The following is an 18,589-nucleotide window of genomic DNA, read 5'->3' as shown; positions in this document are numbered from 1 at the left end:
TATAAAAATACAAAATTAAATTATAAAAAATCTCATTAATAAAATAAAACATAATAAAATTTTTATGGAAAAAAGTCCTTGCAGAATAAAACATCTTGATTTCATAGCTTTGTTTACATTCTGAAGTGATGATACTAAGACAATATATAAGTAATATAAAAATACAAAATTAAATTACCTTTAATTGTTTAATTTTAATAATTAAAGATCAAAGTTAAAAAAGTATTTTTGTTACAGAAATTACTCTTTTTAAAGCGTTTATATGTTATGAATGTTTATAAAGTTTAAATTTAGGATAAATAGGATATGAGACCAACTCTTATATGAATAAGAAGAAAAGTACCTGTACATGACTCTTGCAATTCTACTCACACTTTGCTACAGAAAAGCAAATTTGGTGGTGAAAAACAGGAAGAGAAAGAGGAAGGATAGACCTTTAATATATTTTTCTAAACTTTCTAGGCAAAAACTGATTTTCAAAATTTAACATTTTTTTTTTTTGCTGTTTTAGTTTTTTATTATATTATATAAAATTCTATATACAGCATTTTTTACTCCCTATTAAACATTTTACTCCAACACTTTGACAATTCATTTAAATAACAATATACGCACAAACATAAATGCATCTAGATGCATTTATGCATGTATGTATATATATACATATATATAAATATATGAATATATATATATATATATATATATATATATATATATATATATATATATATATATATATATATATATATATATATGTACAGATTTAGCATTTTTTGATGTTTGAGATAACATTCAGCTAACTTCCAGACATAGAACAAACTCCAAAAATTTATGTTTATACTTATGTCAATTAAAGATAAAATTTTTGGGCTTTTTTATTCCCAGACTTCAATCATTGCAATTTTTTGCAAAATATCCTCATTTTATGTAAGTATAAACATAAATTTGTGGGGTTTGTTCCATGTCTAGAAGTTAGCTCAAACATCAAAAAATGCTGTATCCACCCCTGATATATATATATATATATATATATATATATATATATATATATATATATATATATATATATATATATATATATATATATATATACATATATATATATATATATATATATATATATATATACATATATATATATATATATATATATATATGTATATAAATATATATATATATATATATATATTATATATAAAATTAAAATCAAATATCTTACCCTTTCATAGTTTTTTTCTTCAAATGTATTTCTCCACAATAACAGATAAATAACAAGACGTATTAATAAATAGCCATAAAAATGAAAATTTATTTTAAAATAAAAACTCCATTACAAATTTAGTCTCTATCTTTTGTAAAGAAAAAAAATTATGATTAGAAAATTTCATTGAGAACAATACTGCATAAATGCGTAACAAAGTATAAATTAAAAATTAAAATAATGCAATGTTTTTGTAAATATAACAGCAACTTTGAATTATGCTATAGAATTATGCTTATGAATTATGCTGGGAGATAAAACAATATTAAATTGTAAGTTATGGAAGAAAAAAGAGTTAAATTTTAAGCAATCAAAACAAAAAAAAACAATGTTAAATTGCTTTTGAAGATTGAAAGATGAAACAATTGGAAGATAAAACTTTTAAAGCTATAGAAAATAAAGCAATGTTAATTTGCAAGCTATGTAATATAAAACGATGTTAATTTGTAAACTTTGAAAGATAAAACATATAATTAACAAATTCAGATTGCAAAATATAAAAGATGAAACAAAAAAATGTTAAATTGAAACACGTAGGAGTAATGTGTCATATCAATAGTACATTATGTGTCATCTTTTTTTAAATGTTTTATATACACTGATAGTTAAAATATTAACTATATCATCATCTAGTTATTGTGTTCATCCATGGCCTACTTAAATACGACCGGACTTGTTGCTTTCAAGTCCGAAAAACAGTAGGACAGTTTTTACGATATAATTATTATTTATTAAACTAATATTATCCAAATATTAAAGCAAGCAAATAGATTTAACAAAATATATAACTTGAGAAAAATATATAAGCAAAAAAAACACAGCTATGAAAAAACATAACTTATCAAAAAAGAAAATAGTTTTAATAAAAAATACAAAAGCAAAACTTAGTCCACCATAAACTAGCTTTAGAAAAAGATGAAAGCTATATATAAGCAAATCAAAACAAAAATTAAATATACAGAATCCAAACAAAAGTGCATCTATAGCAAAAAATAAAGATAATAAATTAAGTTTATTTTTTGTTGTGTCAATTTTTAAAGGCTTCTACTTCAATTTTCTGAATCTTTCCAATTTGAATTGATTATTCATTATTATAAAATATATTAATAACAGTAATGTGAATATAAAATATATTAAAAACAGTAATGTGTCTTCCTGTTTCTAAATGGTCAGAACACATAAAACAAATGCTATTTTTGAACAGTTCAAGCGCAGCTAGAGCTGAACTTTTCAACTTGTTGGAATATTTAGTTAAATACAATTCTTTAGTGATATCTAATATGAAAAAGAAGGAACAAATATATTCTACCATGTTTTGACTAGGTTCAGTTAAACCTCCTCTTGAGAGTATTTTATATAAAGTGAAGATATATTGTTAGTTTGAAGAAGATCTTGACAAAAAAACATTTAAATTTGGATTTAATTTTTTTTGCTATATACCCAGCAACATGAATAACAACTTCCTTTGAACTTTCACATAAATCATATTCTTCTATTTTATTTTGTAATAAAAGTAAAGCTGTTTCTAGTTCTTTTGCATCATTATTTACTCGTACTTCATTATTACTGATACTTCATTATTAAACGTATTAAAAGCCAGAGCTTCTTTAAGTAGAGGTTTTAGGATGATTATATTTTCAGAACTTTCAACTTCACACAAACTAACTAGAAACCTTCTACTACTCATCTGCATAAGTTTCCCAAAATGTTTTTCAAGAGGATCAGTTTTCTGCTGGCTAAAATGTAATCATATCCTTCTGATAGTAAATCTTCGATTAAAGATGCAGTTTCTTTTAATGTGACAATGAGTGTATTTGACATCTGAGCTGAAAACGACAATATGTGACATCCCTGTAAATTTGTATTATACCATTCACTTACATATTGAGCAAAAGCACTTAAAAATTCAGGTTTTTGATCTTTTGCAATAACAGCACTTCCTATTTTATTATTATTACTATATATATATTCTTTGAATTTTTAATTCTCCACCAAGTATTTATTAAATATAAGAAATTAGCAGCACTTATTTCTTTTGGAAAGTAACTTTTAATGGTAGAATATGTTGACTAATGGAAAATTTGCAAAGCGAGCTTAACACTGTTTATTTTTTCCTGGATGTAAACCAGTTGGAGTAAGTTTGTAAGCTTTCTTAAAATTAGCATGCAGTAACTTATCTTTTCCATTAACTAAGTGAAATAACTGCCAATGAATATCTCTAGCTTCAATATTCATTGGATCCTTAAATTTATCAAAATTGAATGTAGAATAAATAAACCTCTTTGAATGTAATAGATTATTTCTGATGTTTTTTAAAATATGTACACTATTAAATGTGTAAATTTTATTTTGTCCATAATTAAAAAAAAAATTTCTGTAGAATTGTACTTTTTTATGAGTTTTTTAAATGCAATTGTATTGCTTGAATGGTCTGTGATGATAGCACGAATTTTAAAATAAGCGTCAAAAAGATTTGTTAGACATTTTTCGATTTCAGCCATCAAACAATTTCCAGAAATACTTTTTTAAGGACATGCTTTAACAACAAAAGGTATAGAAAGTTTAATACTAACCAACATAAAAACTACAACTTCTAAATAAAATTCTCCGTTCTCATCTTTTCCAACAAATTTACCACCATGATATTGAACACTTATTTGCAAGTATATTTCATCAATTAAAAAAACTGAATCTGTGCTTTTTTTTTCTTTTTTTAATAAATATTTTAATGCTTTAATTGGTTTGATTCCACCTTGAGTTGATGCTTTTAAATACGAAAATAAAGGAAAAGGAAATTCATCTGATAACAAGTTGTAGGCTTGTCTAGAGGTATATCGTAGAACTAAAACAAACCAAATAAGTTCATTACTATATAATTCTCTGCCATGCCATTCATAATACATAAAGCTATAAAGTTCGCTTAAAATATTTTCAACAACCCGATTTCTCATATAAGAAACTAAATTTTCTAAAATGCTTACACTTGTTAGTGTACACTTATTGTTTTGACGAAACCATTGGAGAAGAGGTATCAAATTTCCTTTATGATATAATTTTACATGGTATCAACATTTTAATGTTAATTAATGATGTTATATTTTCAATAATACAATAATAAATAACACCACCATATACTTTTTTAAATAAAAAATTTTGAAGACAAACTTGCTCAGTCAAGTCATTGATTGAACAAATCTTATCTAGTTTGAATGAGAATAAAGTCTTTTTGTAGGAACTTTCTTAAAGTTGTAAGTTTAGGAAGTAAAGATGGCTTTAAAAAACAATCTTTATTTGTATGAACTGTTGGAATAGGATTCTTTGTAAAGTCTAGTGTATTTCCTTTGCCTGGTTTTATAAATTTTTCTTCAAAATGATTAATATATATTCCAGAGAATTTAGATGGTTTCCAATTAATTCTGTTTATAAACTTGATCTGCCAAGAGCATAAATCTATGTCTTAGGGAAAATTAAATACTGTTTTAGTTATAAAACCTTCTTTAGTATTGTAACTTTTTTCTTTTTCTAACCGCTTCTGCAAGCAACTACACAGCACTTTTTAGGCATTTTATAAGATAAACAAATAATATAAAAATGAAAGTTTGTTTTTAACGGGTGATGCGGAAGTTATCGGACAAAATAAAAACGTCAATAACTTATTTATAAATAAAAAAACAAACTACTATTATATTTTTTTTAAATAAAGCATTTATCTTTTAATAAAAATATATTATTTTTTATATGAAAAACACCACCATCTGCAATTGATCTCAATTTTGCTCTGACGCCTTTCATATGCGACTGTAAAAAGTTTAAATCAATTTCTTGTAGTTTTAGTTTAATGCGATCAATCAAAACTTGCTCTGTTGAAGCTTGCCAATCTCCCTCGTAAACCTTCTGTGCCAAATTTCCCCAAAAATTTTCAATTGGTTGTGCTTGAGGCACATTTGGGGGATTGGATTCTTTATAAACGTAATAGACATATTGGTCCATCCAATTTAGAGAATCTTTAGAATAATGAGAACTTGCTAAATCTGGCCTAAAATAATTAGTTAAAGTCTCCATGATACTTGTGAATAAATGGAAGAAGTCGTTTTTCAAAACATTCATTAATATAGATTGATGAATTGATCGCTACAGCCTTGGAAGTGCGAAACAATGGCTTGGACATACCACGGTCAGATATGGCTATCCACATTAATAATTTTTTTGGAAATTTCTCTTTTCCTATAAAACAAACACTTTCTGGGCATGTCTTTTTGTTGTTTGTATCGTATCCAGAATTTCCAGGCATGTTGTCCCCTGCAAAACAAAAGTATTTTTCGTCATCGTTGGTTAACTAGTTTCCTGCTTCTTTTCTTTGCCTTTATTTGTTGTTCTATAGTGTATTTTGGAGTCTTTTCACGTTTTCTATATTTAATATTCATTTTTTTTAACTGACGACCAATTGTCGATTGATTTACACCGAATTTAATACCTATTTTTCTCTGACTGACCCCTTTTCGATTGTTGACAAGTCTCGACCAGGGTGCTTTCTATCAGAAAACGATTGAACAGTTTCAAGTCTTTTTAGGTTATCATATATTGTACTTCGAGCAAATCCTTCCTTTTCAAAATGATTTACGATTTTTTTTTTTTTATATTAGGTTTATTTACAAAAAACATTTTTAGTCGCTTTCGAAAAGATTCTCGTTCAGCTGCATTTAACCTCATTTTAAATAATTGTGTTTCAAATAATAAAGTTTACATTTTATAGAACATTTATGCCTACGCATAAAACCACAAAAATTAATTATTATGCTCAAATAATGAAATTAGGATTTGTCCGATAATTTCCGCATCACCCGTTATTCTAATAACTATATATATAATTCTTTTGAGAGAAAAAAACTTTAAGCAAATAAAGAACTGGACTAAAAACTGGCCTACTAATGATGGGACTTGTAAGCAACAAGTCCGGCCGTGTATTTAAGTAGGTCATGGTTCATCTTATACATTATGTGTCATGTGTGATAAAATAAATGAAATGCAAATTCACTTATGATATTGATGATATAACTTATTGATAATATATATGATGATGATAATATACATGATACTGATAATATACATGTACCAAAAAGGTACCAAAAAGTTTGAAACTAGTTTGCCTAATATAACCCAACACTTTAAAAAAACAACAACAACTTAAGCAACAAGTTTATTTCACTGCAACAATTTCAATATTACTATTAATACAATATCACAACAATCTAAAACGCTCGTTGTTTTTTTTTATTTTATAGTTTTAATAACATCTTCAATTTCTACTTTTGATAACATATGAAACTTGTCTTTTATTGTAATAGTTGCCATCTAAATAAAATAAAATACAGTTTTATTTACTATTATATTAAACTAATACTAAATTTTATTTACTATTATATAAACTAATACTAATAATAAAACTACTTATAAATTATAACACTAAAATAATAGCACTATAAATAATAACACTATAACTTAAAACACTATAAATACACTATAAATAAAAGCAATATAATTAAAAACACTACATATAACACTATAAACAATAACACTATAAATAACAACACTATAAATAATAACACTATAAATAAAAACATTATAAATAAAAACACTATAAATAAAAACACTATATATAATAACACCGTAAATATAACATAAATAAAACTAGAATATAAGTGGATATAATTGAATAGCATGTTAAGTTAAACAACTTTTTTAAATATTTTTTTAATGAAATATCTTTTAAAAGGATAACCATTAAAAAAAAAATTTTCTGCAGTACTTTATAGAATTTTTGGCACTACCATACTGTATAAAACTATTTGGTTTTTAATAAAAAAAATTTAACATTAAAAACTATGAGTAAATTATTTTAACTATTTAACTTCCTAGTTTTGGAAATAACTTTAGTTTTGGAAATAAACTTTCAACATTTAACTTAAAATGTAGTTTTTTAGTAAAAATTCTGCTGAAGTGATCCTTTTTTTAGAATTGCATTTACAATACAAAACAAACTAATTTATTTACAAACAGGCAAAACTTGGTTTTTTACTTCTTGGTATTTACAATACAAAACAAACTAATTTATTTACAAACCAGGCAAAACTTGGTATTATGTTGGAACCAAATCATCAAATGTTGGAAACATAGATTAATCTAGAGAACTGTAGGTAAAATTATAGCATTCAGAGCACTGTGAACGTTATTGTACTGATAAAAATGTAAATGAATACTTCAACACATCTAAGACTTAGTGTCTTGAAGTAAACATCAATGAATACCTGGGTAAAATGTTTAGAATTTTGATGAAATTAGCTCCAATGGTGAAAAGGGTAGTCAAACAGTCTTCTAGCATTCAAAATAATTCCTGGAACTAATGTGTTTATACATAAGGACCACAGTACACACATAATACACCTTTGTATTGAAAACAATGTCAAGTTTGTATGCTTACTGGCTCATTCATAGCACATTTTTCATCCTTAAGATGTTGGAGTTTATTTCCATGTTAAAAAGGTTTGTGAAAAATATTAAACAGGTACTTTACCAACTCACTATACTTAAAAATACTTTTGTTCATCTCCAATCAAAACTCTTTAATTCCAGTAAATGTTTCACGCATCTTCAAATCATTGTGGGATTCAAAACACTTATTCAAAAATAAGATTTATTTCTACTATACATAAACAAAGTGGACAAATGTAAATTACAAATGCCAAAATATTTCATCTACCAAAAGTGGTTCAATCTTTTTACAAATGCTCACACCTCTGTTCGCACTGTTTATAACTTCTACCAGCTCTAGCTCAGCTATATGAACCTATCCAATAAATAATAGTTAATTATCCTGACACACTATTCTTAATCAATAAGTCTTAATAAATTGTAAAAAATCTAAAAGCAAATGTTGATCTAACTTAAACTACTACTCAAGAAAACAGAATTGCACTTGAAAATGAATTAAAAGAACAATTAGAAGTCGATCATGTCAACACTCTAAAGTGAAAAAAGTCAATCCATCTAAACAAACATCAGATATTCCAACAAAGAAAATGCAAAAGGTGTCCAAAACTTTGGAAACCAAAATGCAACAAATGAAAATCACCAATGGTTAAATGAAATTTTAGATAAACTAGTCTTGCTGGTGATCAAAAGAAAAACAATTTATATATGGGCAATTCCACGGCGGAAAATGAAAAAGTAGTAAACTTTTATTCTCTTTTTTGTCAACTTTTAGCAAATTAATATTGATGTAGACACATGAAAGTTTATTTAAAATATACCTTTAATACTAAATTTTATTTTACAAAAAGTTACAGTTTTTCTCATTGTTGCATGATAAAAAAGGTATCATCGTAAAATGTTATTTTAACCATGAACTTATTTGCATAATCGGAGTTAAATTAGCATGAAAATGGAGCTAACATGTTCAAATTGTTGTAGGTTAGATTTTATACTTTATAAAATATATATATTTTAAGAAAATAACAAAAGAACTTTTGCAACTTTCATGTAACATAAGTTAACAAAAACATGATAAAGTTTTGTTTTTTCTAAAATTTAGTTAAAAAACTTAATTTTTTAATAATATATGCAAAAGAATATCAAATGTTACATTTTTACATTTAAAGCTTTGAATAAAGATGATTAGTTAAAGCACATTTAAATTTTAAATTTGTGTAACGGAAGTTAAAACTACATGCAGTTACTAAAGTTCTGGCGCTTTTTCGTTAACAAAACATTATTAAGTAAACATATTTCTTCATGTTGGTTAGGTGAATATTTTTTTATTTATTTTTAATGTTAATGAAATTATCTAAATTATTGCTTTTTTATTTGTTTATGTATTCTTATTTTAGTTGACATAAATACACAAATAAATAAATAAAAATAAGAATTATTTAAGTATTTGTATTCAGACATTAAAAAAAAAAAGAAGATTTTTTCGATATTCTCCTTATATTTAAAAAAAAATTAGTTAAAATCTTTTTTATTTTTGTTTTAGCAAAACAAATTGTTTGTAAATGCAATTATGGGTCATCCATAAAGCCCCTTCCTCCTGTCACAAATGATCACATATATCTGAACCCCTCTGCTTCCTAAACTGTGATGGCAGTTTTTTCGTCAAAAATATTTTAAAAGATTTAAATGTAAATATTTTGCAGCATTTTAAAAACTCAACCTAATAAAAATATGGCAATACGCATAAACATAAGGAGTTTTTTTTTTTAAACGACTCAAATAAGTAATAATGAAATTATAATACTAAAATATTTTTTTAAAGTTGTTCTTGGTCTTGTGTAAACACTGTTTTTGTTTGATAACTTTCATAAATGTTATGAAAAATCACTCAGGAAGAGTGCCACCAGTTTTTTAAAATTTCCTTTGTTAATTACTTTTAATATCCAATACTTTTGTTATGTAACTGTAACTCCTAATAATAGATATAAAAAATCCACAATAAATATTGCTCGGTAACATAAGTGATGCAACGTAAGTTAAATATATAGTATAAAAAAAAACAAGTTTATTTTCATTAGCCGGTCACCTCTGATAAAATTTTATATCTTTTAAATTGGCATAGAATTCTTAACATCTTGTGAAAGTTTCTAATACAAACCGCTTTACTGATTAGCAGAAATCTGACTTAAAAGCTGAAGCAATAATTTTACCTTGTTTTCTGTGTAAAATAAGTTAAGTGGCATTTTCAATAATAAATTTGCCCTCTTTTGGCCAGACTCAAAACTTTTTAGCTTATTTTATTCTTTAGACTAACAGCTTTCATACAAAACAGATACAAGTTTAATTTACAGTTTAACTAGGCAAATAATTGATAAAGTTGTTGCGTGTGTAATGTAAGTTAAAAATGGAATTGCCCAGATACATTATGTGTAGTATGGTGTGTAATTTGATAAAATAAATGTGAATAAAACTTTTTTAACTTTTTTTTTTTACTTCCAGATAAAAAAACTTTTCCATAAACCAGAGATACCTTAAATTAAAATGCACACAAATAAACAAAGTATACTTTTGAAACAGCAACCTTAACAAAAAAACATGTTAACCCAATGTCTTAGCTGAAAAATATATTTAAAAAAATATTATTTTATTATTATAAATACTCCAATGAATCACTCCCTATAAGTATGTTGGTAGTAAAAAAAATTAACAACAACAAAGCAAACAATGATAAGAAATATTATATGAATAATGAATATACCAAAAACAATATTAATAAGTAAAATAATTATATACTTCTATATTTGTTGAGTTGAGCTTTTCTTCCATTACTTGCTTTAATATAGTTAAGGCCTGTGTACATGCTTCTTTCAGTGTCATCGACTAAAAAAAGATGTAATTTCACTTTTCTCATTTTATGTATATGTGTGTATGTGTATATATATATATATGCCGACCTGAAAGTGTTTGAGGTTAGCAAAAAATTGCTGACCTTGTTTCTATGTTTTATGGTAAGACTTTTGTATCAAATAATTTTTGCCGACCGGATGCCGAACTCTAAAAGATTGAGGTTGGCAAATTATTGCCGACCCCATTTTTCTTAATTCCGAGGGTTGTATAATATATATATACACACACACACACACACACACACACACACACACACACACACACACACACACACACACACACACAAATATATATATACACACACACACACACACACAAAAATATATATATATATATACACACACACACACACAAATATATATATATATATATATATATATAGTCTTACATGGTAGTCTAAAAGTTTCTTTCATAAATTGTAGTTTTAAAGAGACCGCTAATAAACCAGACCAGAAAAAATTTATAAGCTTAAATAACATTTTTTGTTATTTAAGCTTATAAATTTTGTTATTTAAGCTTATAAGCAGGCTATAAGATAGTCAATGTAGCAGCACTCCCTTGTAGCAGCTATAAGATAGTCGATGTAGCAACGCTTCGTGCTTATTTTTATACTTTTTAAATTTGAATTCACCCAAGGCCATAAAGTTCACTATAGTTGAGAAGGCTACTTTAGTTGTGGTTACAGCCCTTTATCAACTCTTTAACTCTGAAACACAAACCTTGACAAACAAGGCCGCTGCGCAGCGAAACAAGTTAAAAATATGTTTAAAAAAAAAATGTATATATGAATCGAAAAAACTTTCTAAAAAGTCATTACTATTGCGACTTTTTGAAATACGATAAAACTCAATGTACTTCTGCATTATTTTAATTTTTTTAAATTTTAAACAACATTAAAATATAGCTTAATTGTTGAAAAGGTGTAATTGTTGTTAAAAAAAGACTTTTTTACCATAAAAATCTCTTTTGACTACGATATAAGAATATATATGTATATATATATATATATATATATATATATATATATATATATATATATATATATATATATATATATATATATATATATATATATATATAATTATATTTAGATGAATAAAAACAACTGATTAGCGGGACTTAAAGTTTCATGCCCGAAGGCAATCATCAGCCGTTAATACAAACAAAAAACGTAAACAAACCGTTACAAAAACGTAAAAAATTACTGTAGAATGACATCTGACGTTATAAACAAATCTACGTAAAAAACAAATCAAAAAACAAAAAACAAAAAGCCGTTATAGTTTACTAGTCCCCTGTGTCAAATAAAGATAATAGGAATTTTTTTGAATGTCGACACTGAGATACGATTTCGTTTTTTTTATTCAGTAGGTTTTTTCCATTATGCGATAAAATTACATATTTTTCGTAGAGACAAAGGTGGCATATTTTTGTTGCTAGATTGTAAGGTTTACAACGTTTGACAATTTTCCATTCTATAATGGGCTTTATGTTTTGGTCTTTTAAGCTCCATATTTCCTTAGATAGTTCTGTGTCATTTCTATATTTAACTGATGCAAATGATTTGAGATGGTTTGCGTATCTTAGTTTAAAAGGTGTATTACTAATGCCAAAATATACTTTTTTATTACGATCATGATGACTGGAACTTACGGTTGCTTGACAGACAATATTGCTAGATAAACATTGATTGTTCAAAGGACAAAATGCTTTATCTACGCAGTTACATTGGTTGGTTTTAATTGATTTTTGTTGTGTAAAATTTTGAAATTATGCGAATTTATGATAGATTTTAGGTAAGGCATGCAACTGTAGCTAATCTTAATAGAATTTCCGTTGAATATTTTGTGTAGCTTGTGGCCGGCTGGAAAATGTAAGTCAATAAGGGCTAGAAAACGGTTTCCTATTTTTGTTTTGACGTTTAAGCTAAACGGAGGGTTATACCAAATAATATTACGTTTACGTTGCTTTTTTTGTTGATTTTGACTTGAGATTATTTGTGGTTGGTAGGTAAGGTTCGATTTGTATCCCGATTTTTTTAAAGCCTCTTCATACGGTGGAATAGCCTTTTTGAAGAATATTTCATTAATTGACATGGAAGATAATCTTTGTTCAATATTGCGAGGGATTGCTTTTATTATGCTTGGAGGGTGGTTGGAATTGGAGTGGATGTACCTTATTTGATTATCAGGTTTAAAATATGGTTGAAACGTATCGTTACTTAGATTTAACGTAACATCGAGGTAGTTAACAATTTTTAAATTAGATTGAATGGTGATTTGAAGATCGTTTCTTTTAAAAATGAGTGTTATATGCTTTTTGATTTTTTCCATTTGCTGACCGTTTTTGTTCTTGAATACAGCAAGACCGTCGTCACGATATAGGCCGAAATCTTCTTTATTATAATGTTGTGAAATTTGATACAGTATGAAAATACCTATTAATTCGCAAACTTCAGCACCATCAAATGCCCCCATTGTTACATCGAACAACCCACCTCTTTTTTTAATCCATGCTTCATCGTTGTTGAAGATAAGAGATTTTCTTGCATGCTTTATTAATGCTTTGTCTTCGCTTTTGATGACGATATGATGGTCAGCAAAATTCATAGCATTGTTGAGGGTGCTTTCCTTTATGGAAGGGTAAAAATCGTTAACATCAAAAACTAGGAATTTGTATAAGTGCTTATTGGTGATTTTTTTAAACCAGTCTAAAACATTTTGCGTACTTTGCCATTGATTCAAAAAAAGTTTATTTTTAAGTTCACAATTAATTTTTGTTAAAATTACCTTAGAAATTCATCCTACCTCATTTTTTGAAGGGTTCAAAAGGCGCACAGATGGATTGTTTACAAAGTTTTCCTTGTGATCTTTCAAAGTGAAAAAACAGTTAGAGGATCCGTTTATTTCTATTTTTTTATATACCTCGTGGTTGGTTAAAATTTGTTTTCCTTCTTTGTTTATATGGTCTTTTAATTTTGGATTTGCTTTTTTGTAGGTAGTGGTAATGGCATTTGTTAACATATTATTGTAATCTTCTTTAGACAGTTTATACATATTTGATGTTTTGTCAGCATGTGTTAGGGTTTTGTGAGATTTATGTATAGTTTTGATATCTTCTTTCATACCATTTTGAAAAGTGTTGCGTATGTCTTGAAACTTTATTGATTTAATAAGATTGATTAAGTCTTTTTCGAAGAATGACATTTCTTTTATTTGCGGTGGACATATAGGAGATCTAATTCCGTAGTTTGTATAATTGATATTGTCTTTAGTTCTTGGATCGTTATTAATAAAAAAGAACGCTTTCCATCTCATTTTCTTTAAGAGTAATTTCATTTTGTTTAATAATTTTAATTTAAAGTCTCTTTCTGACGGTATTGAAATGTTTTTTATTGAGTAATCAAAGTTTATTTTATCCATCGCGTTGACGACTTGAGTAAAGTGCTCAACTTTACGGAGCAAATATTTGTATAGATATCGATATATAGAATAAATTCGAGGTTAAGTATTTCAGTTAATCTAATTCGCTAATCAGTTGTTTTTATTCATCTAAATATAATTATATATAGCTCTATTATTCAGTAATATTGAGCACTGTAACACGTACAAGAGACTTCGTATTATTACATCAAAATACTTAACCTCGAATATATTCTATATATCGATATCTATACATATATATATATATATATATATATATATATATATATATATATATATATATATATATATATATATATATATATATATATATATATATATATATATTTATATATTTATATATATATACACACACACACACACACACACACAAGGAATGTGATAAATAAAATCGCCCTGAGCAATGTTTTGCATTCATAAAACTGAAACACGTTATTAACAAGCTCGATTATCCATGTTCAGCATCAAGTCTTTAAGAGCAATACTCAGGAAATTAGTTCTCATGGGGTCATCTCATAAATTATGTACGCAGTATGGGGAGGGTGTCACCCAAAAGCGTACCAGTGTGTACAAGAAAAAGGATGGACGATTTTTTGTTTGAGTTTTTTTCATATAAAGTCGGGGAAATCAGACAAAAAACCTTAGATTTTTTCATTAATGCATTTGTCTATCTACAGAAAAATATGTTACTGCGGCTTTGACGTTAAATAAAAACAATGAAATATTTTTTATTTATTTTATAGCTATTCTCAAAAAATTAAAGTTATTTCAAATCATTTCAAATCAAGTTGAATTATTATTAAAAAAAGTATTTATCTTAAGAATTAAATTAAAAAAAAAAATATTTATAGATTTTTATTAAACTTATTACTAAAGTTCAAATTAAGATTTCTAACAAAATGAATATTACTAAAGTTATTACTTAAAGTTGTTACTAAAATTTTAGTAACTCTGTCATTAAAAATGTTTAACACATGATGTTTTAAACTAAGTTATTACTAAAATTTACTCTATCATTAAAAATTTAACGCATGATTTTTTAAACTAAGTTTTAAAATTAAAGTTTTGAAATTATATTTTTAAACTAAGTTTTCTCGTCCCACTTGCCATACTTTGCGGTTTAAAACTTTTGATTTTTCAAAATTCTATCACGTTTTATTTTTATAATTTATATTTTCTATTCTTATTTGGATGAACATATTTTAAAAATAGTAAACATTCCAATCTATCTGTTAGCAGTAACAACTTCATAACTTTCCATTCATTGTTTATACAAAACATAAAAACTGCTTTCTAAATTAAACTGAATGCGTAATTTAATTATTATCAAGTAAATTTTTTTAATATACATGATTATATACTTAATAAATGGTTCAGGGTCATTAAAAATGGTTTTATTAGCAAACAGTAACCATTAGAAAATTTTTTTAATAAAAACAAATTTTTTATATATTTTAATATACTTTAAGTAGTAAAACTAATAATATAAAATTGTTGATAAAATATTTATTTAAATTATTAACAAAAAGTTACTTAAATGCAACGTTTTAGAAACAAAGATTAGAAACCAGGCTGTATTATTGGAAAAAAAAAGAACAAAGGAAAAAATTGTTTAAACATCTTTTCACTTTAATGACCCGCTACCTAATAAATACATGAGACTTATATAATATACTTATACTATTATAATATATATTAGTGTAAGCACATATATATATATATATACATATATATATATATATATATATATATATATATATATATATATATATATATATATATATATATATATATATATATATATATATATATATATATATATATTTATAAATACTTATACAAATATAATATATATTTGTGGAAATGCGTGTTACACCAGTGAAAACCATGAAGGCATGAATCTAGAGATGTTACACTTTTTCTTTTGTTAGTCCTAGTTTAGCAAAGTTTTTTGTCAAAAAAACCCAAAAAAACTGTGGGTTTGGCAGGAATTAAAAAAAAAACATTTCCATACAGTTTTGAATTTATAAGTATTTATAAGTAACTTACAGCTAATTTAACTTTCTATTAAAAATATAAGTTAAACTGGTGTTTATACATGTATTTGTGCTTTTAATGATCATATACTAAAAATATACTATAATAAAAAAAAAACTATTCATCTCTAATTTTGGTATTGTATTTAGGCATAAAAAATGACATATACATAACACATACAAAGTTTTTTTGAAGATTCATCCACAATTAAATGAGCACTGGCAATTGGAAAATATGAAACTTAGCCCAAAAATCAAAAATTTTCCTTGCATTGCATTCTAATAACATGGTTGGACTCAGAAAAAGAAATAAGCTGTTTTCTTTTATTAAATACAGCATATAAAGTACAAGATTTAAAAAATTAGTAAAATTTTCTTCACAGGGTGTAATAATGTTTAATAGTTCCAAATCAATTCCTCAGATAAGCACCAGGTGTGCCAACTGAATGTAATGTGAGCATTTGCAACAAGAGTTGAGCCATGCTAAGTAAATTTTGCCAGGTTTTCCACTAAAATCAAGTAAGTCACTATTGTGCTTGCTGGTACAGGACAAACATGCCACCACTGCACATAAACTGAAACTAAAAATAGAACAAATCCAATTTTCTTGTTTGATTGCTAGTAACAATTTCAGCTTTTCTTTGATCTGTCCAGACAGTAGCATCATCTTCAGAGTATATACCAGTTTACTTATCCACCTTGCTTTGTGAAGGGCACCAGGGTAGAGCATATTAAAGTTCTTTGGTTCAAATTCCTTAGTTATTATGACCAGACAAAGCTGAACCAGCTCTTTGTAGTCACCTGGTGTTAATGATTGTATAAGAGATTTTTCTTCTATAGGCACGAGGTAATAATACTTAGCTTGTTTATCTGATGACAGTCGAGGGAAATATTTCTTGAACCTAAAAAAGTGAAAAAAATACGGTAAACAAATGTTAATTTTTATAAGTTAAAACTATAAGTAGTAATTTCACTACATCCCAATTGTAAAAAGTAGCTCTTCACTATTTTTTGTATAATATATTATTTGTAGGTAAAACAAAAGGTATAGCCTATTAAACTCACCTTTGGAAGATCAAAATATGTGGACTAGCAGATGTCTCCACTTTTAAACCTTTCCAGAAAAGTAATTCACCTAAATACCTATGACAAGCCAGAAAAGGGCGCGATATAATTCTTTCTTTGGTAACACACATACAACGGTTCTCTTTCCTGAAAATGTTTATCATTGCAGTGTAATTGTATGATCTTAACCTAGATATTTTATATTTAATTAAGTTTACCTGTGCTTGATAAAGTTGTATAACTTCATCAAACACAAATAAACATAAAACCAGGTCAATAACATTTTCTTCACTCTTCCATTCTCTAAGAAGTTTTTAGTTGCCTTTGCTATGATTATCCTAAAGAGCTTTACCAGCTTCTTTTGTTGATTTTGGATGTAGGGGAACGCCAACAAGCTTTGACCCATCAACTACAGACACAAGAATTGGCAATCCGTCATCTGTTCCTTTAGAATCAAGTGTCCATAAGTTCTCCATCTCAATGCACTACCATTTTTGGCGATAGCATCCAATTTTATTTTATTTTCAAAATTATTTCTGGTACAATGGTTCTATACCAGTGGGCTGTCCTTCCATTTAAACACAGCCTGTATGTGTCACCCCCACATGCTGTTACAAGGGAATACACAATGGCAATAAGTTGGGCTGATGAGATGTTGTTATGGGAATTGAATGAAACAAGGTCAGGTCATTTTTCAATATGTCATGAAGAACAAATATATCTATGCCACATTTAAGAACTCTTATTTGTTTCCTATTCTGTGCTCTGGTGCTAACTTTTTCGATATTCCCATTCTCACAAGAGCTATTGTCTAATTCAAGATTTATCATTTCAAAATTATGTTTATATGGGTTCATTTCCTTTTCGTTCAAGATTATTTTTATGTCTTTCTATTTGCTTTTTTATTTTTTATTTGACAACCTTGTCCTAGCAGAAATGTCCTTTACAACTGAGTTCTTATAAAATTTCATTGTCAAATTCAATTCTGATTTAAATTTTAACTATTCTAAGTTCGTCTTCTGATCTTCTACAATCTTTCAATTTCATTGAATTTGTTTTCATAGTAATCTTTAATTACTTTACCAATATTGTTTCTGCCTACTGGAGTTGGGATATTGGCTTTCTGATAGTGTAAAAATACATTGTCAATAGCTTCAGATAAAGCTTGATCCCAGTGCAAATCTTTCAGGTTTGATAAAAGGTATAACAAGACCTGTCTCTGTGTTTCTATGACGCGTATTAATGTTGGCAGTTTTGAACTCTATATTTTCTTATCATCATCTCCAGGAAGAATGCTAAGAAACATTTTAATGCTACTATACATAAATTTATAATAGCATTAAAATGGTTTAACCCACAATCCCAGTATATTGGATGAAATGACTAAAAAA

General features: G+C 26.4%; 1 protein-coding gene across 1 annotated transcript in view; it reads right to left on the bottom strand.

Annotated features, from left to right (window-relative positions):
- Positions 1-6,445: 6,445 nt before the first annotated feature.
- Positions 6,446-18,589, bottom strand: part of LOC100207195 (proteasome subunit alpha type-5) — a 59,591-nt gene continuing 47,447 nt past the window's right edge. Inside the window, exons 10-11 of the mRNA XM_065818155.1 lie at positions 10,541-10,627; positions 6,446-6,613 (exon numbers count right to left, since the gene is read on the bottom strand). Coding sequence (XP_065674227.1) covers positions 6,533-6,613; positions 10,541-10,627 — 168 coding nt within the window. The 3' untranslated portion in view covers positions 6,446-6,532. The remainder of the gene's footprint in view (positions 6,614-10,540; positions 10,628-18,589) is intronic.

The sequence above is a fragment of the Hydra vulgaris genome, chromosome 14, assembly GCF_038396675.1.
Source record: "Hydra vulgaris chromosome 14, alternate assembly HydraT2T_AEP".
NCBI lineage: Eukaryota > Metazoa > Cnidaria > Hydrozoa > Anthoathecata > Hydridae > Hydra > Hydra vulgaris.
This window is presented reverse-complemented; position numbering and strand designations above follow the sequence as displayed.